This window comes from Salmo salar, chromosome ssa13 (assembly GCF_905237065.1).
Source record: "Salmo salar chromosome ssa13, Ssal_v3.1, whole genome shotgun sequence".
NCBI classification, from domain to species: Eukaryota; Metazoa; Chordata; class Actinopteri; order Salmoniformes; family Salmonidae; genus Salmo; species Salmo salar.
The window spans coordinates 57,342,400-57,370,085 of record NC_059454.1 but is presented as its reverse complement, the minus strand read 5'-3'; the positions used below and the strand labels follow the sequence as shown (position 1 = coordinate 57,370,085).

The 27,686-nt window shown below is 40.1% G+C and overlaps 2 protein-coding genes across 8 annotated transcripts in view; both read right to left on the bottom strand.

Moving 5' to 3' along the window:
- The window catches only part of aff4 (AF4/FMR2 family, member 4), a 36,596-nt gene extending 26,951 nt beyond the window's left edge, over nt 1-9,645 (bottom strand). The window contains exon 1 of one of the 4 annotated variants that reach the window (XM_014136799.2): nt 9,356-9,645. Coding sequence is in view for 1 of the 4 variants with exons in the window: in XM_014136798.2 (XP_013992273.1) it covers nt 3,295-3,311 (17 nt within the window). In the remaining 3 variants the exon portion in view is untranslated. Of the gene's footprint in view, nt 1-3,294; nt 3,510-9,355 lie in introns of those variants that run through there. The other 3 variants (XM_045693399.1, XM_014136798.2, XM_045693398.1) reach the window with 3 other exon arrangements.
- Nucleotides 9,646-12,123: 2,478 nt separating this feature from the next.
- Nucleotides 12,124-16,365, bottom strand: LOC106567499 (zinc finger CCHC domain-containing protein 10). 4 transcript variants are annotated; one of them, XM_014136796.2, is made up of 4 exons: nt 16,207-16,365; nt 13,657-13,818; nt 13,134-13,178; nt 12,124-12,924 (listed from the first exon to the last, which is right to left on the bottom strand). In XM_014136796.2, the coding sequence occupies exons 2-4, from the start codon at nt 13,704-13,706 to the stop codon at nt 12,708-12,710; spliced, it is 312 nt and encodes a 103-aa protein (XP_013992271.1). In that variant the 5' UTR covers nt 13,707-13,818; nt 16,207-16,365; the 3' UTR covers nt 12,124-12,707. The 4 variants fall into 4 exon arrangements, with proteins under 4 accessions (XP_013992271.1, XP_013992270.2, XP_013992272.1 ...); XM_014136795.2 differs by lacking the exon at nt 16,207-16,365 and adding an exon at nt 14,993-15,208; XM_014136797.2 differs by lacking the exon at nt 16,207-16,365 and adding an exon at nt 15,061-15,109.
- Between the last annotated feature and the right edge of the window lie 11,321 nt (nt 16,366-27,686).

Sequence of the window (27,686 nt, the reverse complement as noted above, 5' to 3'; positions counted from 1 at the left end):
AAATCTGATTAACAGAAAAGGTTTAGTTTTTATTTATACTGAACAAAAATAAAACGCAACGCCCCAGGTTTCATGAGCTGAAATAAAAAGATCCCCAAAATTTTCCTTGTGCACAAAAACCTTATTTCTCTTACATTTTGTGCACACATTTGTTCACATTCCTGTTCGTGAACATTCCTCTTTTGCCAAGGTAATCCATCCACCCGACAGGTGTGGCATATCAAGAAGCTGATTAAACAGCATGATCGTTACACAGTTGCACCTTGTGCTGGGGACAATAAAAGGACACTAAAATGTGCAGTTGTCACACAACACAATGCCACAGATGTCTCAAGTTGAGGGAGCGTGCAATGGGCACGCTAACTGCAGGAATGTTCACCAGAGCTGTTGCCTGATAATTGAATGTTCATCTCTACCATAAGCCGTCTCCAACGTCGTTTTAGAGAATTTGGCAGTACGTCCAACCGGCCTCACAACCGCAGACCACGTTTAACCCAGGACCTCCACATCCGGCTTCTTCACCTATGGGATCGTCACATCAGCGACCCGGACAACTGACAAAAACTTGGGTTTGCACAACCAAAATTTCTGCACAAACTGTTAGAAAGCATCTCAGGGAAGCTCATCTGCATGCTCGTCATCCTCACCGGGGTCTTGATACAGTTTGTCATCGTAACCGACTTCAGTCGGCAAATAATCACCTTCGATGGCCACTGCCACACTGGAGAGGTGTGCTCTTCACGGATGAAACCCAAGCAGATAGCGTCTATGGTGTTGTGTGGGCGAGCGGTTTGCTGATGTCAACTTTGTGAACAGTGCCCCATGGTGGCGGTGGGGTTATGGTATGGGCAGGCATAAGCTACAGACAACGAACAACTGCATTTTCCGATGGCAATTTGAAGGCACAGAGATACCGTGACGAGTCCCATTGTCGTGCCATTGAACTGCCGCCGCCATCACTTCATGTTTCAGCATGATAATGCACGGCTCCATGTCGCAAGGATCTGTACAAAATTTTTAGAAGCTGAAAATGTTCCAGTTCTTCCATGGCCTGCATACTCAGACATGTCACCCATTGAGCATGTTTGGGAAGCTCTGGATCGACGTGTACGACCTCGTGTTCCAGTTCCCACCAATATCCAGCAACGTCGCACCGCTATTGAAGAGGAGTGGGACAATTCCACAGGCCACAATCAAAGGAGATGTGTCGCATTGCATGAGGCAAATGATCACACCAGATCACAATTGACTGATTTCCTTACATGAACTGTATCTTTGAAATTGTTGCATGTTTCATTTATATTTTTGTTCAGTGTAGTTTTTCATTTGAATCCAAAGATGGAAGTGGGCTTAAAGGGTTTGCTTACCCTATATAGTATTAGTTTTCTATGTTTGACAATTAGTATGGAGCTGCGACTCGAGTATAGTTTCTTCATCCTATGTAATGTATTCTCATTGAATTTCCCCCCCACAATTTCTGAGAAATTAGTAATTGAAGTTGTTGGATGAATGTCCCATCCTACATTCTGATATTATCAGGTTCTGACCACTAGATGGTACTGTTCCTGCTATTAGGGGATTATTTTATAAAGAATCCTCCCCACATTGCTAAAGGGACAGTTCAGCCAAATTAAATATTGGTTAACAATGGGGGAGTTCTTAAAAAAAGTATCCTAATAGCAGGAATAGTGCCATCTAGTGGTCAGAACCTGTTAATATCAAGATGTAGGACGGGACATAAACCCAACAACTACAATTACTAATTCTCTGAACTGGAAAAAAATGTCACCAAATTCACTGAGAATACCTTACATAAGATAAAGAAACAATACTCAGAGCCGCAGCTCCATACTACTTGTCAAACGTAGGGAACTGATACTATAGACTCGATATTGGTGTGGGATTGGCGTGGGGTTAGGGTGGCTTTTGACCACTTCTTTGGATTCCTCATGTTTGGTCCAAATCGGATGGAAGACTGCACCTAAAAACTCTCTTTTGGTATTTGTTTCATTAGTCCATTGTTGACTATATCAACAATGGACTAATGTAACTAATACCAAAAGATAGTTTTTGGGAGGAATTTTCCAATAAATCCACTTTTGACTTAAATGCATTCACATAATTACAGTACTTATACTAAAATAAGGGGTATTCTGGGATTAACAAATGACAGTTTGATGCATTTGGTTACTGAATCTCTAATAGAGCTTAGTACAGTTTTTTAACAGGTCCTAATCTTAGTGATCCAAGAGGATTATGGAAAGTGATCCAAGATAAATGTTTTGGTCTAGCGCCCGTTTCGTGAGAATCACCCAACTATGAAATATAAAACACCATACCTGCCCAATTGTGTTTTATCTTGAAATGGTCACTGACTCACATTTTAGCACTGGTACAAAGATAAACTGTACTACCAAACAAATTTGGAGAAAAGAACGGTTGCGGGCAAGGCTACCAGTCAAGCAATGTGTTTTCATACCAACCTTAGTACCTAACTGTGCAAATAGAGATCGCCAGCTTGTAGTCCTAAGAAAACGGAAATCAGTTACCTCAAGTTCATTCAGCCATTCCTATGGAGGAAATGGGGTTTTGGGATAAGCACCAAAAATAAGGTCTGAGGTTAACACAGGCTTAGGAGATCTTATACGTTTTCTGCTATAAGATAACAGTCAGTTAACATAAAGGCTTCATAGTTCATAAAGGTTATGTGCTTGTTTTGATTACATAAATGCTTCAAAGTTTTTAAAAATTACTTGAGCTGATGAAGATCATCTCAGAACAAAACACAAGATCTTCTAAGCCTGTCTTTACCACGGAGATTCTTTTCGGTGTTTATCCCAAAAAACATGAATTTCCCCAAAGGCTTTGGCCGACGAGCCATGGCGGAGTTAGTACTTACAAAGATCCGCCATTACCATTGCTCTCTATTACTAAAGAGTGCAAAGTCTGAGTCTAGGGAGTTTAAATGTTAACTGGTGAGGGGACGGGGGGGAGAGAGCCATACTGAACTGGTAATCAAGGCTTCCTGACCTCACTTTTATATGACTAACAGATAGACTAAGAAAAGACTAAGAAAAAACTGAAGAGGTAGATATAAGTGTCTGAACACCATGAAAGTAGGACCTTGCTTCTTTGGGAAAAATACATTTCCACACTTCCATCATAACCCCAACTACCACGATTTGTTAATGAAGTTTGGTGACAGTCTGACTAGTACGACAGTTAGGCTAACGCTATTCACAGGAAACGTAGCCAGAACACCAACAAGAGAAACCAAGTAGTTGTGTTGCTTACCCTGACAGAGAGGCCATGGCCCAAAGCACTTAAACATTGGAAAGGGGATTCAGTGAAACTCCATGGGATTCAGAAGGGTTGTCATACTCTGCCGGCCTGCTCTCTGGTAGTACTCCTTTAATGATGACAGGCGTTGTCAAAACTGGGTTTCCTGATCTACAGCATCGACATTACATTATTTCCTTGGAGTAGAGATACATTTGACTCAGGGAGGGGAGGTTACTGTTCGTTCACGGGAGATACCACCCTGCCGAACAGCGGGTGTGCTAAAGGCAGGGGACAATAGGTGAAGTTGAGAGGAGGCTCTTTGTGTGTGTGATAGGGGGTTGCACGCATGAGTGCACAATGTGTCGTACACTCTTGGAGGTGAGATATTATAATTGGAACAAACCCGTTGTACTGCCGCAAGGCAAAATAGTACTGACAGGAGCTTAAGGATCTTTGGAACAGTGGTAATTAGGACATCATTTTCAAAGTGAACAAGAGACATTCTATTCTATCACTGTGCTTGGGCAAGTACCCTTTACATCACAAAGCCTTCTCTAAACAAATTAATCTAAACAAGATCAGTAGAGTAAAAAGACAATAAAGGGAATATGAATAGAAGGAATATGAATAGGCAGGAGAAAAACAGGCCCGGGCCTAAAATAGTGGAACAATAAACTTACTGTCTCACACTTTAGAGAAGAAAAATAAGGAAAAAGTGTCTACAATAAAGAGAATAGCAACCTCTTCCGGAAAATGGAATAGTCCACCTAGTTCCATAAAAGGAGATGTTATTTTATGCCACTGAGCCTCTCCTCCTTGTGATGTCATGAGCCACTCTGAGGACGCCAGAGCCAACCAGAGCCTGTCTCCCCGTCAACAACCTCCCTCCCCCACTATGCCCTGGAGCACTGGGTAAACTAGCAGCAATTTCTTTAAAGGGACAGAGCCTGTTTTCTACTAGAGATGGGAACAGGGGAAGCCCTACTCAAGTCACTAAAGGCATTTCCCAGACAGATATTTTTTTATCAGCAATATGATGACATAGTCTATTGCCCAGAAGTGGTATAGCCCAACTACTTGAATGGCAGTGGCAGAAACCAAACCCTAACAAAATAGCTGAATTAAACACCACTGAATGAGTAGTCTACCATACAAGATTCAAAGACTTGTCAATAGAGCAGTAGGCCAATTGAATGCAATGTGAGTTTAGGCCTATAGCCGACACCTAGTCCACTTTGGCCTGATCCCAGATCTGTTTGTGCTCTTGCCAACTCCATTGCTCATCGTCAAGGCCCCATAAAAAAAGAAATTCCCAGAACAGCATTTTGTTAGTGACGTTAGCGATGACAACAGCTGTGAGCAGCAGGATGTGTGCCACTCTTCATATGGAAACACTAGCCCTAAATGGACTTTTATGACATGAGCAAATCCATTAAGACAGCTTGGGAAATATTATTTCAGATGCTTTAAATATGTGAAAATGAAGGTGAACCGTCAGGAGTTTGGGGAGTCAATTGGCCTTTACATTCAAGGAATAAAAAGTAGGCCTAGTCTATATCGAATAACGGTTAGAGGAACAAAAGTAAGCTAACTTTTTAACCTTTCAAATAACCCCTTGCCTATGTGTCACATGGTCAAGCTCCTTCTCGCTAACATAATGATAAAGGCTAGCCTAGTTAAGTCAAATATGCAGTCTCATTTTAGCTGTAACTTCCTAGCGTTAAATCATAATAGTAATTTGTTTTATTATTAGGCCTAAGGCAAGGATAAGTTTGGCTAATGTACCCATTTTCGCTTTAAAATACATTTTGAAGAAATTACAGGCTTCACACCAAACATGTTATTGGATGAACAAACTAAGCAGGAGTCTTTACAAAATGTGTGTTTTATTGTTTAGTGAAATGACAAGAACCAACAGCTCAAACAAGCCTCATCTAGCCAGAGACAACATGGAAATTCCTGGATAATTCAGTAGGCAGTTTCCCTGTCCCATCAGACATAGACTACTTACTCACCAACCCGTTGAAGAGGCTATATTTGGAACACTTGCATATCTATTGGACTTGAACTACAAATAGAAACCTAAATAAGGCTCACCAAGCCTAGTACTGTACCTCTATGGTATTTAGACATTAAAAACAGACACTTTCACTCCTCTGTCAGCCTATAAACATCTAATTTCTTGTTTTGCCAAATAAAAACAAAAAGGACAGTGTCACATTAGAACAAAGTTGTAGGCCTACTAGGCTATATGATGTAGACGAGGGCTCTCCGACCTTGTTCTGGGCGAGCTACCGTCCTGTAGGTTCACTCCAACCCTAATCTGGCACACCTGATTCTAATAACTAGCTGGTTGATAAAACTGAACCAGGTTAGTTACAACTGGGTTTGAAGCAAAAACCTAGAGGAGGATAGCTCTCCAGGAAGAGGGTTGGAGACCCATGTTGTAGAAGGCTATGCATTCAATAAAATAGCCTGCATGATATGCTGTCATACAAGATAATTGTATCCAGAGTCAAAAAGGAACAAATGCTGCAACGGGCTGGTGCGCAGCATATATTTTTGCTTTGACCCAAGAGCCCTGAGGAAGCAGCTGATGGCTTATTAGTTTCATCAAGAGCTTGCCATAAGCGATGTAAGGGCCTTAAACTACCCTCCTATGACTACAGTATGCGGTAAAAAAACAATTGACCAGGCTAGATTGTGTTAGCGAAATAAATACGAACACTTACAGAGATCTAGTCTGACTAAAAATAAACCGTGTGCACAGCAGTGCGTCCAGGTGCTGGTTTTGGCAGGAACAACTGGTATTCAAAAACAAGTGTTTAACTACTAGTCTAGTCAGACTGCTTTAGAGACAGGGGTTTCATCAATCCTTGTGTGCAATAGCTTATTTACAACCTGAAACCCACCACTTACAGCATTGTAAAAAAATAAAGAAAAAAAGGCTACATTTATGGTAGACTAGTTTTTGCCATCTTGGATGAATAAATTGTCCACTGCATTGTCTTGCAAGACGCAAATAACCACATTTAGGCTACATTCATTGCTTGTACATTTGTAAAAACAAAAACTGTACTAAGATTGCATAATCCTTGCATCACCACCACATTAAACAATAGCCTAAATATTTATGTCATAACTCGGCTGTAAAACCACATTCTTGAGCAGTTGGCCTTGGAGGAAACAGTTAGGCTAGCTGAAGCCATAGAGAAACCTAAACAGGAAGTTGGGAAGACTTCACACAGAGGCATATGTCTGTACTGTAGCACTTATTATGCTTGCCAGCAGAGGCCATGCCTCAGAGAAATTGGTAGTTATGTAGCAAGTACCAAGACTTGAGCTGCCCCTTCCTCACTGTAGCACCTAAAATGGAGTCCTAGACCCAGCAAGTCAACTGTGGATGGAGAAAAATACAGCTATTTAGCTCTATTTAGTATTTTTTATTAAAAAATGGGACATAAGGGAAGACAATGGTGTTCACGCCGAAGAAATTCTAACATGCTTATTGTTACAGTAGTGCTCATGTAAAGGGCACCAACTTAACGCTATCAAAAAAAAAAAATACTACTAGGGCTAACTATACGGAACAAAAATAAAAACAACATGTAAAGTGTTGTTCCCATGTTTCATGAGCTGAAATAAAAGATGCCAGAATTTTCCCATATGTACAAAAATATTATTTCTCTTAAAAATGTGTTTACATCCCTGTTAGTGAGCATTTCTCCTTTGCCAAGATAATCTACCCACCTGACAGGTGTGGTATATCAAGAACCTGAAAAAAAACAGGATGATCATTACACAGGTGCACCTTGTGCTGGGGACAATAAAAGGCCACTAAAATGTGCAGTTGTGTCACTCAACACAATTCCATTGATGTCTCAAGCTGACAGAGCATGCAACTGTCCAACACAGCTAATGTTCTGATGAGTATTTATATCTGTAATAAAGATTTTTTGTGGGTAAAAACCTCATTCTGATTGGCTGGGCCTGGCTCCCAAGTGGGTGGGCCCCTGCCCTGTTATGTGAAATCCATAGATTAGGACCTCATTTATTTATTTCAAATTGACTGATTCCCTTCTATGAAATGTAACTCAGTAAAATCTGAAATTGTTGCGGTAATATTTTTTTGTTCAGTATAAATAAATAAACACTTGACTACTATGGGATGCATGCCGTCATACATTGGTCTGGTTTGATATAACATTTTAGAAAAATATCCTCAAAGACAATTAGTGTGTATCAACACCCAGAGGTTAATTAAGACAGAGGGTTCTGAACCTGGGCAATTTCAGATTTCCTTCTGGCTGCGGTTTGTTTTTACAGGCCAAAATAAGTAGGCTAATGATGAGTGCTAGGTTTTTTGAGCCTAGGTTGCAACGACAGAGTCAAAGCATTAGATGTCACCAGGGGTTTCAAACTTTTCTTGCCCAGAGAACCCCGCCCAGGCAAACCGGTGACTCCAGGACCCACATCATATTTTAGCAACAAAGGTGAATGGTAATGGCAAATATAAATAATCAACATTTTAAAATGAATAGATTTGGTAGACTGTTTCATTAGCTTGACCATCCCACAGTTCATTGGAAGAGGAAATTCTAAGTCTAGCAGCTAGAAAAGCATCTTGGTGGTATAATTTAAGCAAATTTCCAGAAATGTCACAGTTTAGCACAGAGAGAATTAAGGGTTTCAAGCAAATTTCCTGCAATTCTATGTACTTTCCATGGATAATACTGTATTCCTCTGCTCAAACATGAAATGGGCATGTGTCCTGAATGCCCGGTTTTCTGAATTTGCTATTCTCCCGGACTGTCTAGCTTTTATTTGATTGTTAGTTCTCAAAGATGGCATTATTAAAAAAAATATATATATATAGTTCAATATCTTTTCTGCTTGCTTTTCATCTGGTTTTGGTAGTTTAAGTTGACAAATTGTTCTTCCATGCTGTGTTATCGTGTGTTGCTGCCATGCTATTGTTGTCTTAGGTCTCTCGTTGTGGTGCGTTTTGTCCTATATTTTTAATCCCAGCCCCGCAGGAGGCCTTTTGGTAGGCCGTCCTTGTAAATTAGAACAAATTATTAACTGACTTGCCTAGTTAAATAAAGGTTAATTAAAATAAAAAGACATTGGCCCGCCTAAGAATTTTCAATACAGAAAAAAAACGAATCATCTCCAATGGCTAATTTCCTCCATATTAAAAGGGATAGTGTGACGATGAAACCCTTTATTTAATTCCCCAGTCGGATGAACAGGAACAGATAGCATGCCAGCATGCCAACTGTTCCTGAAGACTCCCAGTCATTGCGCTAATGCTAGTTAGCATTGACTCGTGAAACTACCGAGAACTTCCGTCATACTGGACACAACAACACAAAAATGGTATCCACGACGGTATAAAATAATTATTAAAATACAGCCCCCCCCCCAAAAAAAAAGAATAATTCAAGGGCCCACTGTAATACCTCCGCGGACCCATAGGGGGCCGCGGACCCCAGTTTGAAAACCCCTGTTGTAAACAGTCCCACAAAAAATAAGACGCAAGCTAGCTTGCTACAGTACCCATGTATTTCGGATACATTGCTGCCAAACTTGTTATTTTGTAAAAATCACATGTTCAACGACTTCCAAATAAGCACCTGTGATAGTGTTCAGTATGACCAGAGATTTTGGCTGAGACTACTCATGATACAGGTCGCCAGCTAGTTAGCCACCCAAGCTTCCATGCTAACTGACCTATCAGCTAACTTTTCCACTAAGCCAAGGTCGGCAAACGACTTAATTCTGTCAACTAACGTTAATTTAATAACAAATTGTCGACGGTACGGAAACTTTCAATGGGGTGTCACCATGGATAGCTAGCTAGATAGCTAGCATTGCCTAACGTACAATGTTAACTAGTTATTCCGTTGCCAACTAGTCTAACTACCACTTGCTCGATATTACTGGCCATCTATCTTTAATATACACACGATAAATAGCTAAATTACAATGCACAGGAATTGTTACCATAACCGCTAACTAGTAGCTACATAACAATAAAGATTTTAGTTAACATTTTGTTAAATCCACTTACCTCTTCTCTTCTTTTTAGGCCCAAACCATTCTAGCTATTGGAAAGCCCTTTCTCTTTGTCTTTTCCACTTTCCAGTTAAAAAAAAAAAAAATGGACCCGACAAAAATGTTACAATAATAGTTAAAATACTTCAAGCATGAAAAGACTACATCCTCTCTATCAAGTATAGCTGTGACAGCAGAAAATTATTCGTCATTATTTTCTCTATCATTTTACAACAAAGCTAGCAAGGTGGCTAGCTAGGCAGAGATGAGTGGATACATGCAAGAAAGCAGCTGTGATGACTTCGGTTCCCTAAACTTGATCACGTGTATTCTTAAGGTTCCGATCATGAATCCTACAGTATCTTGGAAAGTAATATTTTGTTGTGTATTTAAATACAGAAATGTGACATTTTGCAATAAAATTGTTAAAAGGAAGTTATTCTGAATGCATTCAAGGAATTTCATAATTTGACCCAGGTCATAAACTTCATTATGTTGACGCCTGTTTTTCTGACCTTTTGGCCCCCACTGCTAATAAATTGACTTGAATGGGGACTCTGGTTCTATTCCTATTCATTTAATCCTCTCCAATAGGCAAAATCCTGATAGATAACCTTTAGAAAACTGGGCCTGGGATGGCATGATCAGGACTCAAACACAGGACACAGATTAAGTAGCTTTGCCCAGGTCCCTGCAACCAACACCTTATAGCACTGTAGCCATTTTATTGAGGTCTGACCCCCTTGAAAAAAGGTTGCAAGGTATTGTGCTAAGGCTGCAATATACAGTGCAGTCGGAAAGTATTCAGACCCCTTGACTTTTTCCACATTGATAATAAGGCTGTAACGTAACAATCTATAATGATAAATATATACAAATAAAAAGGTTTCTGGAAATGTATATTTTTTTAAAGAACAAAAAACATTTACCTAAGTATTCAGACCCTTTACTCAGTACTTTGCTGAATTCCCTTTGACAGCGATTACAGCCCCAAGTCTTCTTGGGTATGACGCTACAAGCTTGGCACACCTGTATTTGGGGAGTTTCTCCCTGTTCTCTACAGATCCTCTCAAGCTCTGTCAGGTTGGATGGGGAGCATCTCTCCAGAGATGTTCTATCTAGTTCAAGTCCAGGCTCTGGCTGGGCCACTCGAGGACATTGAGACTTTCCCCAAAGCCACTCCTAAGTTGTCTTGGCTGTGTGCATAGGGTCATTGTCCTGTTGGAAGGTGAACCTTCACCCCAGTCTGAGGTCCTGAGCAGGTTTTCATCAAGGATCTCTCTGTACTTTGCTCTGTTCATCTTTCCCTCGATCCCGACTAGTCTCCCAGTCCCTGCCGCTGAAAAATATCCCCACAGCATGATGCTGCCACAACCATGCTTCACCGTAAGGATGGTGCCAGGTTTCCTCCAGACGTGATGCTTGGCATTCAGGCCAAAGAGTTCAATCTTGTTTCTCATGGTCTGAGTCCTTTAGGTGCCTTTTGGAAAACTCCAAGCGGGCAGTCATGTGCTTTTTACTGTGGTGTGGCTTCCGTCTGGCCATTCTACCAAAAAGGCCTGATTGGTGGAGTGTTGCAGAGATGGTCGTCCTTCTGGAAGGTTCTCCCATCGCCACAGCGGATCTCTGTCAGAGTGACCATCGGGTTCTTGGTCACCTCCCTGACCAAGGAACCTTACCCCCCAATTGCTCAGTTTGGCCAGGCAGCCAGCTCTAGGAAGTCTTGGTGGTTCCAAAATTCTTCCATTTGAGAATAATGGAGGTACTGTTTTCTTTGGGACCATCAATTCTGCATAATTGCTTTGGTACCCTTCCCCAGATCTGTGCCTCGACACAATCCTGTCTCGGAGCTGTACGGACAAGTCTAGGACTGAAAAGCTCCATAACAGCTTCTAGTTTATTTGGTAAATATTTCCTTAACTCTTCTTGAATCGCACTGTTGGTTAAGGTCTACACTTATTGTATTCGGTGGATGTGCCAAATAAGGTTTGATTTGAAGTGCTTCAACCTCATGGCTTGGTTTTGCTGACATGCACTGTCAACTGTGGGACCTTATATAGACAGGTGTGTGCCATTCCAAATCATGTCCAATCAATTGAGTTTACCACAGGTGGACTCCAATCAAGTTGTAGAAACAGCTCAAGGATGATCAATGGAAACAGGATGCACCTGAGCTCAATTTTGTAATTATGGGTTATTGTGTGTAGATTGACGAGGAAAAACAATTATTTCATCAATTTTAGAATAAGGCTGTAACGTAACAAAATGTGGAGAAAGTAAAAGGGTCTGAATACTTTCCGAATGCACTGTATTGTAGCAAATTTGGGGGTAGCTTCAACTGGGACTTGAACTCAGGCCCATCGACTATCAACCCAACACCTTAGCCGTTACGCCAAGAGATCCATTTTCTACCCTCTACACTACCTGGACCTTCCATCGGGAAGCACACCCCTAAAACACTTCTCTATCTCAAGCACCACGCCCAGGCACACCTTCGATGGCCTCACAGTAGTTCCACCCCACTTAACACCAACGCATACAATTTGCTACACTTTCAAGGTACTCAAGTGCTATAATGGTTGACTTTGTTCCATCTGGACAGAAAAAGTAAAGAAAAACACCAACAGGTAAATACACTTGCAACTGACTTTTATTCTTAAATGATTCAATGCTGTGACACTAGGTTAAAAAAAAAGTTTAAAGCATAACCAACTTACAGGCAGGCAGATACATTGGCATGATCACATTTGGGCTGTGCCTAACAAAACAGAGACCATACAAATGTCCTTAAAATGGCAGTTTATCAACAGTCAATAACAACATATCAAAAGAATGCCAAAATCAATAACACGCTTCACAATTCACACTACAACCAAAGCCAAGCTATACTGGGCTGGTAATGTTTCTGGAATCGTACTGGAAAGAATATGAAAAGAAAAATGAATGGGTAAATGTGTCCACAGCTGCAGCAGCCCCACCCCAAAAATATTTATTACATATCTTTCAGTAGCAAAAGTCATAACAGTAGACACATAGCTGTACATGTATGGAGTCACTCAAAAACATTAGTAGAAAGTGAGGAACTACAGCATGTAAAAAGCACACGCATTCCTCAATTTTAATCTAGATTAATTTCCTAACTTGTTGAGAGACCAACTTGAGATATGGCCACACCTTTCCACTGACTGTACAGGGGGGTTTAATGCAGGGGAGAGAAAACACATTCTGACAAATGCTAAATACAAAATGCCTCACTGCTTGTTGATTACAATTTACACCATATCATTTTTAAGACAGCTCCTTAACAGATACAGGTTCAGAGTTTAGCTCAGGTTAATGTCATGGTGGAACACAATACAGCTCAGTCTTCATTTCTTCTTCTTTTTCTTCTTGGGAGGACCTTGATCCGAGTCACTGCCTTCAGATGAATCGGAACCCGAGCTGCTTGAGCTGCTAGAGGAAGAGGAGCTAGAACTGTCATCACTGTCATCCGACGAAGAGCTTGAGGAGTCACTACTGTCAGACGATGAGTCACTGGAAGAGCTGTCAGAATCACTGCTGCTACTACCACTTGAATCCTTTGACCTGAAAGCAAGTAGCACAACATACAAAACCATTGCATAGGCAGAATAAGTGAGTACATTGCAGAAGGCATAGTGCAGGCAATGTCAGGCACAGCCTAGATCTCTAATAATAAAAAGTACTTCGCTCTACCCACTTAAGTTATATCTGCAACCACCAATGTTAGAACCATTTTATGGGGTTAGAGCTGAAAAGTAACCTGTGACAGTTACCTTTTCTTCTTAATTTTTTTCTCACTGGAGTCCTCCTTTCCTGGTCTGAATACAGATGAAAATAGTAACATGTCATGGCTGAGAAAATTCCAAAGATTATTCAAAACCAACCAGGGGGAATTAAAAGTGAAAAGGAACTTGGCAACACATTAATACCACTTTACAGAGGATATGGCCTCCCATTGATGAGTTCTACTGTAACACCTCTTGATGGCAGTGCTAGACAATTATGAGGTTGGATTACAGTACTAGCCTCATAAATTCCAAACCGATTACCACTGTATCCATGCAGCGAACCATTCCTGTATGCTTGCGAGAACAGGGTGGCTTGCAAGGCTATTGCAGTACATAGTACCCCCCCCCACCCAGCAACATCATCCTCCGCACCTCCCTCTATTGGACACGATCCAGGTGACTTTCCAGTGTTTAAAACATCCTCAGAACAAAAAAGTGATCCACTGTCAAGCTGACTTCGCTATACAGCACTCACCCAAAACAAATAAATACTTTATGGTTGACTTACCCTGTGGTATTGACCTGTTTATTTTCATTTTCTTTCAGTTTCTTTTTCATTTCTGTTGTCCTTGATGGCCTGTGAAGGTATTTTCGTTTACCAATGCACTCATATGTCCAGTGTCCAAACTCCAAACATTTCTGACACCGAACATGTTGTTTATTTGCCTCCCTATATGAAAATCAAATTTCGTACAGTTTAGCAGATGTGCCAGGTGCAGCGAATTGCTTTTTTACTCACTCCTAACAACACAGTAAAATGTCAAACAGTGCACAATAATCAAACAATTTAAATAAGAAATCAAGAAATGTCTGAACGAATCCAATTAAAAAAAAATAAAAGAACACTAACAGTAATCTAAATTCAATCTACACATTTGACACCGGATGACTTTACACAAGATATACTAAGAATGATATGTACAACAGTAGTTATATTAGTGAGCTATGTCAAGAATCCAGTATATACATATGTGGTGTGCATAAACAGTGTAACTAAAATGCAATGTACAGTAGTAGAAATATTAGAAAGATCTATGTTGAGAATACATTGTTTAAATATACAAAATGGATAGAATTGCAGGAAATGTTAGTGCCACTGAATTTATTTAAAATATTGATGGGAGACTGTTCTTAGACTGGATCATGTTGTTCTACGTTTTGATTCTGTAAATGTATTGATTGTTGCTGCCTTCTTGGCCAGGTCTCCCTTGAAAAAGAGACGCTGGGTCACAATGGGCTTTTCCTGGTTAAATAAATAAATTGAACAGGGGAAAAAGACATTGACATGAGTATCAATACTGAAATAGCTGGATAATGCCAGCTGTTTCTTGGGCAAATGGTTACCGTGGTCATATTGGGTTAAGTGCACATTATACTTTTTCGGAATAGAGTAACCTCCCTGACTGGATCTGAGTGTCTACGGCCTGTTAAGAAATATAGAGAATGTGGCACTAGTAGTTGCTGGCTCAAGCACTGTGCCTGTTCCCCAGACGCAGTTACAATTCAGTAGTAACGTTAAGTTAGATAGTTACCTAGCGCTAGCTAACTTATGTAGCGGCTATAAAACATGCAGATGGAGGAAATGCATGCTTGTTAGACAAATAAATGTATACTATATGAAATGTAATTATTTTGTTTGTTAACTTGGTACGTCATTATTGCCTACATAATCTCAAACAAATGAAAAATGTTGTAGCCAAGTAACGTTAGCTAGATAGCGTTACGTCAGGCCAGTATTGTTAGCTAGCTATTCGGAACTCGGTCTTAACACCGTGATCACTAAATACGCTGAATCAAGTAAGTATACCAAAAGACCTAAGCATGTTAGCAATAACCAAACTTACGCTTGCCGACGAGCAATAACTATGTGCATGGGCGTCGCCATATTGCAATTTATCCAAAGATAACTAACCCAAGATAGACCACAGCCTGTCGTTTCCAATGGGATCAAATTAATCATAGTGGGCAGAACAAGCAAGTTTGAAGGGGAGAGGCAAGCACGAGCTACCGAGATCCTATTGGCGCGCTCTAGCATGTATTTGCATATTTCCAGGAGCGAACGCCTATTCTGTGAAGTGCGCGTGTGCAATAACTCATTCGACATTGCGCTCCTAGACAACGCAACTTTGGCAAAGGGTAATGTCTACAAAACTTAGTCCACTCTGTTCGTAACACGATTATAGTTTTGGGAAAAGAAAACTCTATTGAGATCAAATGTTTCATCAATGTGAAGACTGTCGACCAAAATCCATCTCGTTCCATCTTCTCCCACTGGGCTTCCTTTTATCACCATATTTGTCGGCGAGTGGAAATGCCAACCGGAGGCTTCAGATTTATACATCCGGTAAAAAATCTGGCTCATTGATAAATCAGTGGCTGAGCTACTTCTTCTTCAGTGGGGTTTAACAGTGGTTGGCATCCAATATTAACGTTGCATTACCGCCACCAACTGGACTGGATTATAAATCACTTTTTGATACAACACAAAACAAAAATATACCTTGTCATCTAGTTCTACGGTCATCAAACCCACCACCCCAGTCTACTATTTGACCCTATCTAATCTTACAACAGGCCAACAGCCTGGGAAAATATAACCTAATATTGGACTAAAGGAGCCTAACCTTACTCGTTAGTCCAAGGACCTTGGACTAACCTACATGTTCTGTTCAAAGGGTGAATTGGCTCGAAGCCAAACGGTTAGACCCTGAAATGTTTCTGTCACTGTCCCTCCCCTAACCCGAACGACGCTGGCCCAATTGTGCTCCACCTAATGGGACACCCGCCTAATGGGACTCCCGTTCGCGTCCGGTTGTGATACAGCCCGTGATTGAACCAGGGTCTGTACGTGAATTTATTCTCAATTGCGGTACGGTTCTAAATCCCCCTACTTTCATAGTACCTAAAACATCATATCCCTCTACTTTCATATCACAAGGCAGTTAACCCACTGTTCCTAGGCCGTGATTGAAAAATAAGAATTTGTTCTTAACTGACTTGCCTAGTTAAATAAAGGTCAAAATAATAATAATTTCACAAATGCAAAATTCACACTTACTGTACTGTGTTTTAACACAGTTGCAGCCACAGTACTTTTCAGTGACAACACGTTTGTGGCGTCTATCTTCCATTTCCACACAGGTGTTTGGAGACATAGATAGGTAATTAGCACAGGTAGTCCACTCTGTCTTCAAGAAAACAAGAGCTGTAACAGGAAATATGCCCTGTGGGGATCCTAACTCTATGAAGGTGTCTATCAATTTAACCTTTTTTGTTTTTTTGAAAGGCTGCGGTGCGTTCTGTGTACCTACCGCATGTTGATGTTGGTCACATTACTGCTAATTAATAATGTGAGTTTGTCATGCTGCGCGCCCTGTGCAGTTCCAAAACAATCCAAAGGATGGCAGCCTAGACCACAAATTAATGTTTCGCATGAAATAATGTTCTAGTTGTTGGGATTGGGATTTTAGGTTGCCATTTTTTTGGATTATGTTGGAACTGCATATACTCACATTAGCAGTAGGCTTGTATTATAACTGTAGGGGGAGTGGGGCAGATCACCTTTGCAGATATTTACAAATGCAGGCACCAAACGCGCTTGGAAATAATTATTTTATTATATTTGTGGTAATAAATCACAGATTCCAAGGTCAATTAGCTACAGGACAATAATTCTACCTATTTAATTACACAAAAACACCTCCTCCAACCCCCCGCGAGTAACAACACTTCACAATTTTACACATGTACATACCAGCATACAATTCTTTCTCCAACTAAATAGTAACAATGTTTGCGAGTTATATTACACAGTACTAGGATTTTAGGCTCCCGAGTGGCGCAGCGGTCTAAGGCACTGCATCACAGTGCTAGAGGCGTCACTACAGACCCTGGTTCGATCACGGGCTGTATCACAACCGGACGCGATCGGGAGTCCTATTAGGCGGGTGTCCCATTAGGTGGCGCACAATTGGGCCAGCGTCGTTCGGGTTAGGGGAGGGACAGTGACACAAATGTTTCAGGGTCTAACTGTTTATACACACAGGACATGTCAGAAGTGGCATCTTTCTTTTTTTGAGAGGTAATGTTTAGCAAGAACTACTTCTTCTGGCTGGAGAGGAATATAACATGTTTGTCTTGTGTGGGCCTCCCCTCGCCTGTGTTCTCTCTGTCCTGTCTGCTCCTCTCTCTTCCTTGCTGTCTGAAGTTCTGCTTTCCTGGATCTCCTATATTATTACAGAGATGGCATAGTATCAGTGCCGTAGCAATATGGAGTATTCTGAAGAGACAAAAACACACAGAAGCAATATGGGCATACACACACACGCAACATGTACATATTACCTCAACTAACCGGTGCTCCCGCACATTGACTCTGTACTGGTACCCCCCTGTATATAGTCTCGCTATTGTTATTTTACTGCTGCTCTTTAATTACTTGTTACTTTTATTTATTTTTCTTATCTGTATTTTTTTAACTGCATTTAACTGCATTCAGCATATTCGGCACATGTGACTAATACAATTTGATTTGAGCAACAGGCAAATAATGTTTACCTGAATTGAGCTAAAGGTCAAATCTGGGATAATTTCTATTCTTTAATCAAATCAAATCAAATGTATTTATAAAGCCCTTCTTACATCAGCTGATGTCACAAAGTGCTGTACAGAAACCCAGCTTAAAACCCCAAACAGCAAGCAATGCAGGTGTAGAAGCACGGTGGCTAGGAAAAACTCCCTAGAAAGGCCAGAACCTAGGAAGAAACCTAGAGAGGAACCAGGCTATGAGGGGTGGCCAGTCCTCTGGCTGTGCCAGGTGGAGATTATAGCAGAACATGGCCAAGATGTTCAAGTGTTCATAGATTACCAGCAGGGTCAAATAATAATAATCACAGTGATTGTCGAGGGTGCAACAGGTCAGCACCACAGGAGTAAATGTCAGTTGGCTTTTCATAGCAGATCATTCAGAGTATCTCTACCGCTCCTGCTGTCTCTAGAGAGTTGAAAACAGCAGTCTGGGACAGGTAGCACGTCCGGTGAACAGGTCAGGGTTCCATAGCCGCAGGCAGAACAGTTGAAACTGGAGCAGCAGCACGGCCAGGTGGACTGGGGACAGCAAGGAGTCATCAGGCCAGGTAGTCCTGAGGCATGATCCTAGGGCTCAGGTCCTCCGAGAGAAAGAAAGAAAGAAAGAAAGAAAGAAAGAAAGAAAGAAAGAAAGAAAGAAAGAAAGAAAGAAAGAAAGAAAGAAAGAAAGAAAGAAAGAAAGAAAGAAAGAGGGGAAAAGAGAGAAAGATAATTAGAGAGAGTATACTTAAATTCACACAGGACATCGGATAAGACAGGAGAAATACTCCAGATATAAGACTGACCCTAGCCCCCCGACACATAAACTACTGCAGCATAAATACCGGAGGCTGAGACAGGAGGGGTTGGGAGACACTGTGGCCCCGTCCGACAATACCCCCAAATTAATGATATTAGCAGTTCACTCAATATTAAGCCTGATTTAAACTAAACTGTCTCACCCTTCACTAACAACGATACCCATGTTCTCTCTGTTGCTTTAGCAACAAAATCGACATGCGTTCAACCATGGGGCAAAACAGATGAGGTTGGTTTAGATAGTTGACAACATGTAACTATATTTCATCTCCTATGTTTATTGCAAACAAATACATTTGCATTATGACCACTTGTCTCAAATACATAATTACAGTTGTTGGTTAGCTAGCACATTTTAGCCATATTTACATTGACATGAAATCAGTCAAAACAAGACATGGTATCAATAACGATGAAACATGCTGAAATTAGCCATTTAAGATTCCTCACATGGCAGTTAATCATTCTTGCTAGCAACCTGGCAATCCAGAATCACAACAGGGTGACTTCTGCCTCATGGAAGCGTGCACATCATTTTCGTGATGTTGTCAGCCAACCCATCTATGTAGCTAGATGCTAAATAATTGTATTGTAAACACACACACAAAATCTATTGACTTACTCTAACATATTTGGACAGTGACGTTACTTGATTAGACAGTAATTGGTTAGTTAGTGATACTTGTGGATGGAGAACAGAGTTCAGTGTCTAGATAGCTCATAAATTACTGTCAAACCCCTGCTCATAATATGTACTAGGTAGCTAATGTTAACAGCACTCCTAGCTAAACTGGGTAACGTTAGTCCCTAACTGCATTTGCATTTGTGAATATAATATCTGGCCAAGAGAATAATAATGTTAATAAAATAGTTAGGATTGGAATTACAACGATAAGTATAATGCCATTTTACATCATCAAAGGTAAACATAGGTAATTCTGGAGATTTTATACACAACCATGAATTTCAATCCATAGTTTACTAGAATGGCAGCATTAAAAAAAAGATATGCTCTATAGATTCTGAATCAGAGGAACAAAAAACACAATCATTAACAGGGTAGATGTAAAAAAAAAATTTTAAAATGTGTTTCTTTACCTTAGGGATAACTGGACAATTAAGGTAAAAGGTAGTCGTGTTTGACCATAGCATGGGTTGGTCACTTCCATAGCAATATATTGAATTATAATCACCAACCGTATCCACATATTGTTGAATTTTTTATTCAAGATTCAAGTTATTAATTTGGAAATTTGGAAAAGAGGGAATAAGCTCATAATATAACACAGTGTTCTTAATAAGTCCAAGTAAAGGAAGTGGAATTGCTTTGCAAACCTTCATATATTCTCTGTGAGTAATATTAACCTGCAATGTACACATGAACTCATCAAACGGCAAAGCAATCTCTCCCTCAGAGATTGAATAGTCGCCAGTGTGCGGCGAAATATAATTTCTTTGGACGAATCAAAAATGACGTTGGAAAACCACTTTGACTCTGTCTCCTAAAGTGCCACCGTGCACATAAATGCTGGTTTGAGGCAGCACTAAAAAGGCCAGGAAGAACAGGGTTCATGATTGGAGTAGTCAGTGTAATGCAGTTTAGGCTAGTTTGTTTTGCATCATCTCAGCAGGGCAAAAGACTCGGGGCTGAGAGACAATATCATTCGGGGCTGAGACAAAATCTTTTATTTTTTTATTAACAACAAATCAATACAATACATGTGGGAACACAAGTATATATGAATAATATACAATGGACAATTGGGCTAGGGGGTACAATATCACATTACTCAAGGACCTTAAGGGACATACATACACTTATTATTCTAACAGCTTTTTTGTTAGTAGAGTATTTAATTGTCTTAAAATATAGTTCAATTTCTTTTTGTAAGGTAAGAAAATGTGTTTTTTTGTTTGTAAATTTACATTTGTGAATATGAAATTTTGCCAAAATAATAATGAAATTAATTACATAAAAACATTTCAGCTTATTTCTATCGTAGGTAAAGAATCCAAGCAGTACATCTCTCCACAATAGTGTAAGATCTTTATAAATGTGTTCAATTATAAATCTACTGATGTCTTGCCACAGTTTTCTTACATGAATACAATGCCAAAAAAGATACAACACTGTTTCTGGGTGGTCATTACAAAAGGAGCAATTTGAGTTGATGTTTTCCTTAAACTTCTTCATATAGTGGTTGGCAGGATAATATTTATGAATCATTTTAAAGGAAACTTCCTTAATTTTGTTAACAAGTAGGTATGTGTGTGGCAACATCCAAACTTTTTTCCAACAGATATTATCAATAAATCCATTCCAATAAGGCATGACATAAGATATAGATACAACATCCTGCTGAAACAAGGTTCGTATCGCTCTGTTGTTGAATGGACCAAAAGAGAAACAAATCTTTCCTACTGATGAGTCAACAAGGTCAACGGAAGGTAGGCTCTGAGGGTCAGGTTCCTGAATAATAAAGCACCACCTGAGGGAATGGCATCTAAAACAATTGCAAAATCTTTAGGTGTTACAGGGACCTTGTAAAGTGATAAGAATTCCTTATAACTGAGTAAAAGACCCTCTGCATTTACCAGTTGGCTCAATAATAGGATATTATTTACCAGTTGGCTCACCAATAGGATATTATTTACCAGTTGGCTCACCAATAGGATATTCTTTCGGAACCAATATTCTAAAAACAAAGAAGTATTTTTATACAATATATCCTGATTATTCCATATATAATATCTGTGCGGAGAAAAATTATGCTTATAAATTAAGGACCATGACAAGAAAACCTACCGATGGAAAGCAGAAAGGTTCACTGGAACTTTGTCAATATTATAATTGCAAACCAACATGAAGTTAAGGCCACCAAAAGTGGAATAGACATGATGAGGAATAAAATTCCACATAGAAGTGGGTCTTCTTAGGAATTGTTTTATCCAATTATCTTAATAGTATTATTTAAGGTAGTAAAGTCCAGAAAATTCAGCCCACCATTCTCATAAGTGTTCATTACAATAGTTTTCCTAATGTAATGGGTACGGTTTCTCCACAGAAAGTTGAAAAGCATCTGGTCTATCTCCTTGCTTATTTTACTGTCAAGATATAAAGATAGAGCGCCATATGTTAGTTTAGAGATACCTTCAGCCTTGGTTATTAGGACTCTTCCTTTTAAATATAAGTCCCTCTGTAGCCATTGATTTAGCTTCTTCTGTTTTTTTTTAAATAAGAGGGTTAAAATTGAGTAAGCCTCTAGTCTTCTGATCCTTTGTAATGGTTATGCCTAAATTTGTAAGTTCTTCTTTTACTGGAATACCATAATATGAAGGTGTCACACAATCGTTGACAGCCATGAGTTCACATTTATGGCTGAGACAAAATCATTCGCAAAAGCCCCGGTCTGGTGACGTCATTGGCCCCTACCACAACATCTATTTTCTAGAGACGTTACGTTTGATACCGGACCTCGGATGCTTTCGTCGAAATCGCTCAGCAGTTTACTTCAAAGCAGTGTGCAGATGCCTGTATCGCTTTATCAGAAGCACGTGATTAATGACGTCCGAAGATTCGTTTCGTCGAACACCCACCTGATTGGTTTGGTATTGGGCTCGTTTGCGTGGTAAGGCGAAAACAACAGACAAGACAAAAGTTGAGGAGTGAAATTGGGGGAGGTGCTTCTGCGACAACCGGACACTGATGGGGTTTTCCAACAGCAAGGCTCAGTGCAAAATAGCAGTGTTGCCATTGTTTAAAAAAGTTTGTCTTTATTATGTAGAAATAAACATGTCTCCAATATTGTACAATCAATTGGTGAGCGAGATTCATATCACATTACGTTGTACATATCCATTGTAGAACTGCGTCAAAGTTGGTTCCTGTTTCAGGCACTTTTTTGGTCACGTTCTTGTGGGTCAAACAAAAACACCATGATTGGTTGACAATAGAGCCTCCCACAATGCAGGTGATGGCTGCAGGATGAAGTTGGTGAAGAGCAACTGCAGAAAATTGCAGTCAAAACTCCATGACCTTTGATCGAACTTCATGTGGTCGACATGTAGACGCAAGTCAGACAATTGTTATATAATAATGCAACACACTTTGAAAAGTGACAAGATGGCTTGTGGGACATCATCTACAACAAAGATTATGGATATACTGACAAGACGTACATGTCTCTCCACCCTAACAATGGGAGTCATCCACAAAGCGGCAGGCTGTCTAGCTCCCTCCTATCCTTTCTTTAGATTGGTGGATATATCTTATTATTGTAATCCTTTTTGAATATTCAGTGGTGGTTGTTGACGTCAACTGCCAGTATTCACTGGAGATTGATGCTATGCTACTTTCCTCATATCATGAATATGCATAGCCATCTCAAGACATATCCAATATAAAGTGTTTTTTCTTCAAGTTGCTGGGATGTCACATGTTATACTTACACAAGTACACTCAACAACTTAAGCATTATGCATCTTCTATTCGATCAAATAAACCTCACGTAGCAAATAAGCCATTCATTTTTTGGTTGACCAAATTCAACGCTCATTGACCTCCATACACAAGTCCTTGCTTGGTGGGCGAAACAACAAAAAAACGTGACATGCTGGAGTGTGTCAAAATGGATCTTCTGTTTCGTGCCTTAGGCAGGAATAGGAAGCTCTAGGCAAAAAAAATTGACACTAATTGTAACTCGGAGATTCCGAGATGTCTTAAACACGGCATTGAATTGGGCTGCAGGCCCGTTGTTGGGAGAGCCTAGTATTGTTTGCTACAAATTGGATTTCAGGCGATAGGATTTTCCGTCACTCGGCGCCCTTCATGACAGCATCTGTGACCGTTTTGCTGTCTTGCTTGAATGGAGCTGATGTATAAATAATAAATATATACACAAAATAAACCACAATCGGCGAAAAAGGACGGAAGTGAGGGAGAGGCTGAAAGCTGTGGCTGTTTATCGTTGATAAACAAACAATCAAACTTTACTCGGTGTGTCGGCGGCACGGCTGTGCTGTGACTGGGTGAGAGATAGTTATGGAGAAGAAAGTGAAGCAGGTATGGAGCATAGTGGTACAAATAAAGGAGTGGGTAAGAAAGAGAAAAGAAAGAGAGTCGGGGTTTGAAGGCGAGCGAGGGGTCTATGAAGGCCGAAAAATACGTTTGAGGTGAGCAAACAGTTTCCAAAACTAGAGACTGTTTGGAGGTAGAGAGGGCAAGATAAGTCGCAAGGGGAGCATGGAGGTGAGGAGGAGGATAAAGTGATTCTGAAATTTAGGGAGGAAGGGGGAGCTGGGGCTATGAGTCCGATAAGGTTGACGGCTGTGATAAAATAGTTGGTTGGGGAAGTTGTCAATGCTAAAGTGTAAGAGATTGGAGATTGTTGGTGTTCTGTAAGGATATGGAGCAGAGGGAAAAAGCTTTCAGAGTGAAGCAAATAGGGAAGTGTAAGGTGGTGTTGAGCAGCTGGACTGATCAAACAGGGAAGCAGTGGATTAAAGGGGTCATAACAGGAGTGCCTGTGAGTGTTAGCACTAAAGAGGTAAGAGACAACTGGAGAGGAGTCGTTCTAGTGAATGGTCAAAGATTGCAAGCAACAAGGTGTGGAGTTAGAGTAGATAGCCCATCTATTCTGTTACACTGCAAGGACCGGCTACTGCCAAATAAAGTAACCATAGGATATATGAGTTATTATGTGAGGGCATATGTACCGAAGCATTTAAGATGTTATAACTGCCAGAAGTTTGGGCATGTAGCAACAGCCTGTAAAGAGAATGAGTATGGGAAGTGTGGGGATGGTGTACAACCAAAGTGCTGCAGCTGTGAGGGTGCTCATAGTGTGGCATATAGTGGGTGTGAGGCATTGAAGCAGGCAGTGGAGGTGCAACAAGTGAGAGTGGAGAGAAGGGTGTCATATGCTGAGGCAGTGAGTGTGGTCCAGGTCCAGGGAGATACAGGTTCAAGGGAGAGATCAGTAGGAGCATCTAGAACAGAGATTACAGGGCAGGTGGGCAGCGATATGGCATACATACAGTTGAAATCGGAAGTTTACATACACCTTAGCCAAATACATTTAAACTCAGTTTTTCACAATTCCTGACATTTTATCCTGGTAAAAATTCCCTGTCTTAGGTCAGCTAGGATCACCACTTTATTTTTAGAGTGTGAAATGTCAGAATAATAGTAGAGAGAATTATTTATTTTTCATCACATTCCCAGTGGGTCAGAAGTTTACATACACTCAATAAGTATTTGGTAGCTTTGACTTTAAATTGTTTAACTTGAGTCAAACGTTTCAGGTAACCTTCAACAAACTTCCCACAATAAGTTGGGTGAATTTTGGCCCATTCCTCCTGACAGAGCTGGTGTAACTGAGTCAGGTTTATAGGTCTCCTTGCTCGCACACACTTTTTCAGTTCTGCCAACAACTTTTCTATAGGGTTGAGGTCAGGGCTTTGTGATGGCCACTCCAATACCTTGACTTTGTTGTCCTTAAGCCATTTTGCCACAACTTTGGAAGTATGCTTGGGGTCATTGTCCATTTGGAAGACCCATTTGCGACCAAGCTTTAACATCCTGACTGATGTCTTGAGATGTTGCTTCAATATATTCACATAATTTTCCTTCCTCATGAGGCCATCTATTTTGTGAAGTGCACCAGTCCCTCCTGCAGCAAAGCACCCCCACAACATGATGTTGCCACCCCTGTGCTTCACGGTTGGGATGGTGTTCTTCGGCTTGCAAGCCTCCCCCTTTTTCCTCCAAACATAATGATGGTCATTATGGCCAAACAGTTCTATTTTTGTTTCATCAGACCAGAGGACATTTCTCCAAAAAGTACAATCTTTGTCCCCATGTGCAGTTGCACACCGTAGTCTGGCTTTTTTAATGGCGGTTTTGGAGCAGTGGCTTCTTCCTTGCTGAGCAGCCTTTCATGTTATGTCGATATAGGACTTGTTTTACTGTGGATATAGATACTTTTGTACCTGTTTCCTCCAGCATCTTCACAAGGTCCTTTGCTGTTGTTCTGGGATTGATTTGCACTTTTCGCACCAAAGAACATTCATCTCTAGGAGACAGAACGCATCTCCTTCCTGAGCGGTATGACAGCTGCGTGGTCCCATGGTGTTTATACTTGCGTACTATTATTTGTACAGATGAACGTGGTACCTTCAGGCGTTTGGAAATTGCTTCCAAGTATGAACTAGACTTGTGGAGGTCTACCATTTTTTTCTGAGGTCTTGGCTGATTTCTTTAGATTTTCCCATGATGTCAAGCAAAGAGGCACTGAGTTTGACGGTAGGTCTTGAAATACATCCACAGGTACATCTCCAATTGACTCAAATGATGTCAATTAGCCTATCAGAAGCTTCTAAAGCCATGACAACATTTTCTGGAATTTTCCAAGCTGTTTAAAGGCACAGTCAACTTAGTGTATGTAAACTCCTGGCCCACTGGATTTGTGATACAGTGAATTATAAGTGAAATAATCTGTCATTAAACAATTGTTGGAAAAATTACTTGTGTCATGCACAAAGTAGATGTCCTAACCGACTTGCCAAAACTATAGTTTGTTAATTAACAAGAAATTTGTGGAGTGGTTGAAAAACGAGTTTTAATGACTCCAACCTAAGTGTATGTAAACTTCCGACTTCAACTGTACCTTCTCTCCTGTCCATGCAATAAGCAATATGTGGGCAAAACCAGTAGACAGATGAGAACACATATTATAGAACACAAGAGTGCTATAAGGAGAAATGACCCTAAAATCCCTATTGCACATTCCATGTTCTTCTGGGCTATACAGCAGATAAAACATTTACATAGGGGTGGTAATCTTGAACTTAGTCTTCTCCAGACAGAATGCAGGTGGATGTTCTATTTAAAAATTATTCACCCATCAGGCACTCCATCTAGTGGTATCTCTAGCTCCCTATTCTTACAATCCTGTGTTATTTATTCTGAGGAAATGTTCACATGGTTTTTGTAAAAGTAATAATTGATATTTCTCTATCCACTTTTATATATTTTGTATATAATCTAGATCATGCGTTCTATTCTACTAGGCACTGATTCCTAGATTTTCTGATGTGTTTTATTGCTTGATCATGGGACATGCAATTATCCTTGAAATAGAAGCAAGGAGTGTGTGTGCCGACATTCATACTGATAATGGCCTGAGGCCAAAACATTTGTTTTGTTTTCACATTTCATTTATGCACCATAATTTTGTTTGGAGCACCATGATGTTTTAATAAACATTTATATTTTGCATTCAAGCCTTATTCTGGGATTTATTCATTTTTTTCGACAGTGTGTGGGTCTCCATCTCTTCCAGTATTCTTATGTAGACTCCTACGCACCTGGAAAAGACACTATTCAGTAGTAACAACCTTAAAAGAGCGTTGAAGGCCTCTTCATTTTTGGACTCACTAAACACAAATGCTTTGTGCTCCTGGCTATCAATAAATAAAAAAACAAGAAAATCGTACCGTCTGGTTTGCTTAATATAAGGAATTTGAGATGATTTACTTTTAGTTTGTTTTAATAGTTAAGTATATTTTAGCAATTACATTTACTTTTGATACTTAAAAGGAAAAATCCACCCAAATCCCTCATTTCTTTAATTTACAGTGTTAAATAACACTAATATGTGAGAACAATATTTTTTGTGAACAAATGTTTTATTTTGGTGTTATAATAAAGTTGGAAAATCATTGTAGATTTCTGTTGCAGATCAAGTCGACTACAAAATCCACAATGCAATGCTCTCTCTATGGGGTGGCTAGCTGGCTAGCAAACGAGCTACACACAATAATACCAAAGACACTATCAGCATGTAAAGTAGTTAGTTAGCTGTAAAATCACCTAAAAAAACTGCACTATCAATTTAGGAGTCTACAATCTCACCATGTGAGTCTTCTTCTTTGGTATAATGGCATTCGCAACAATTATAAGTGCATTCCGCCACCTACTGAACAGGTGGATAATAAGGATCTAAAAATGAAAATGTGCACGGTAAAAAATAAATAAAATACAAATTCCATACAAACGAAATGTTAATTAAACTAAATCCGACTACTTTTCTGTTTTAATCAGCTCCCTTTACAGGCTCAGAAGGATCCTGTGATGGTGGGACCTTTCCTGGC

Coding starts and splice junctions, on each gene's coding strand:
- LOC106567499 (XM_014136795.2), bottom strand. CDS start 15,183: ATGCTAGAGCGCGCCAATAGGATCTCGGTAGCTCGTGCTTGCCTCTCC. Junction 13,819..14,992: donor GTTATTGCTCGTCGGCAAGC/GTAAGTTTGGTT, acceptor ATTTTCATATAG/GGAGGCAAATAAACAACATG. Junction 12,925..13,133: donor AAAAAAATTAAGAAGAAAAG/GTAACTGTCACA, acceptor ACTTGCTTTCAG/GTCAAAGGATTCAAGTGGTA.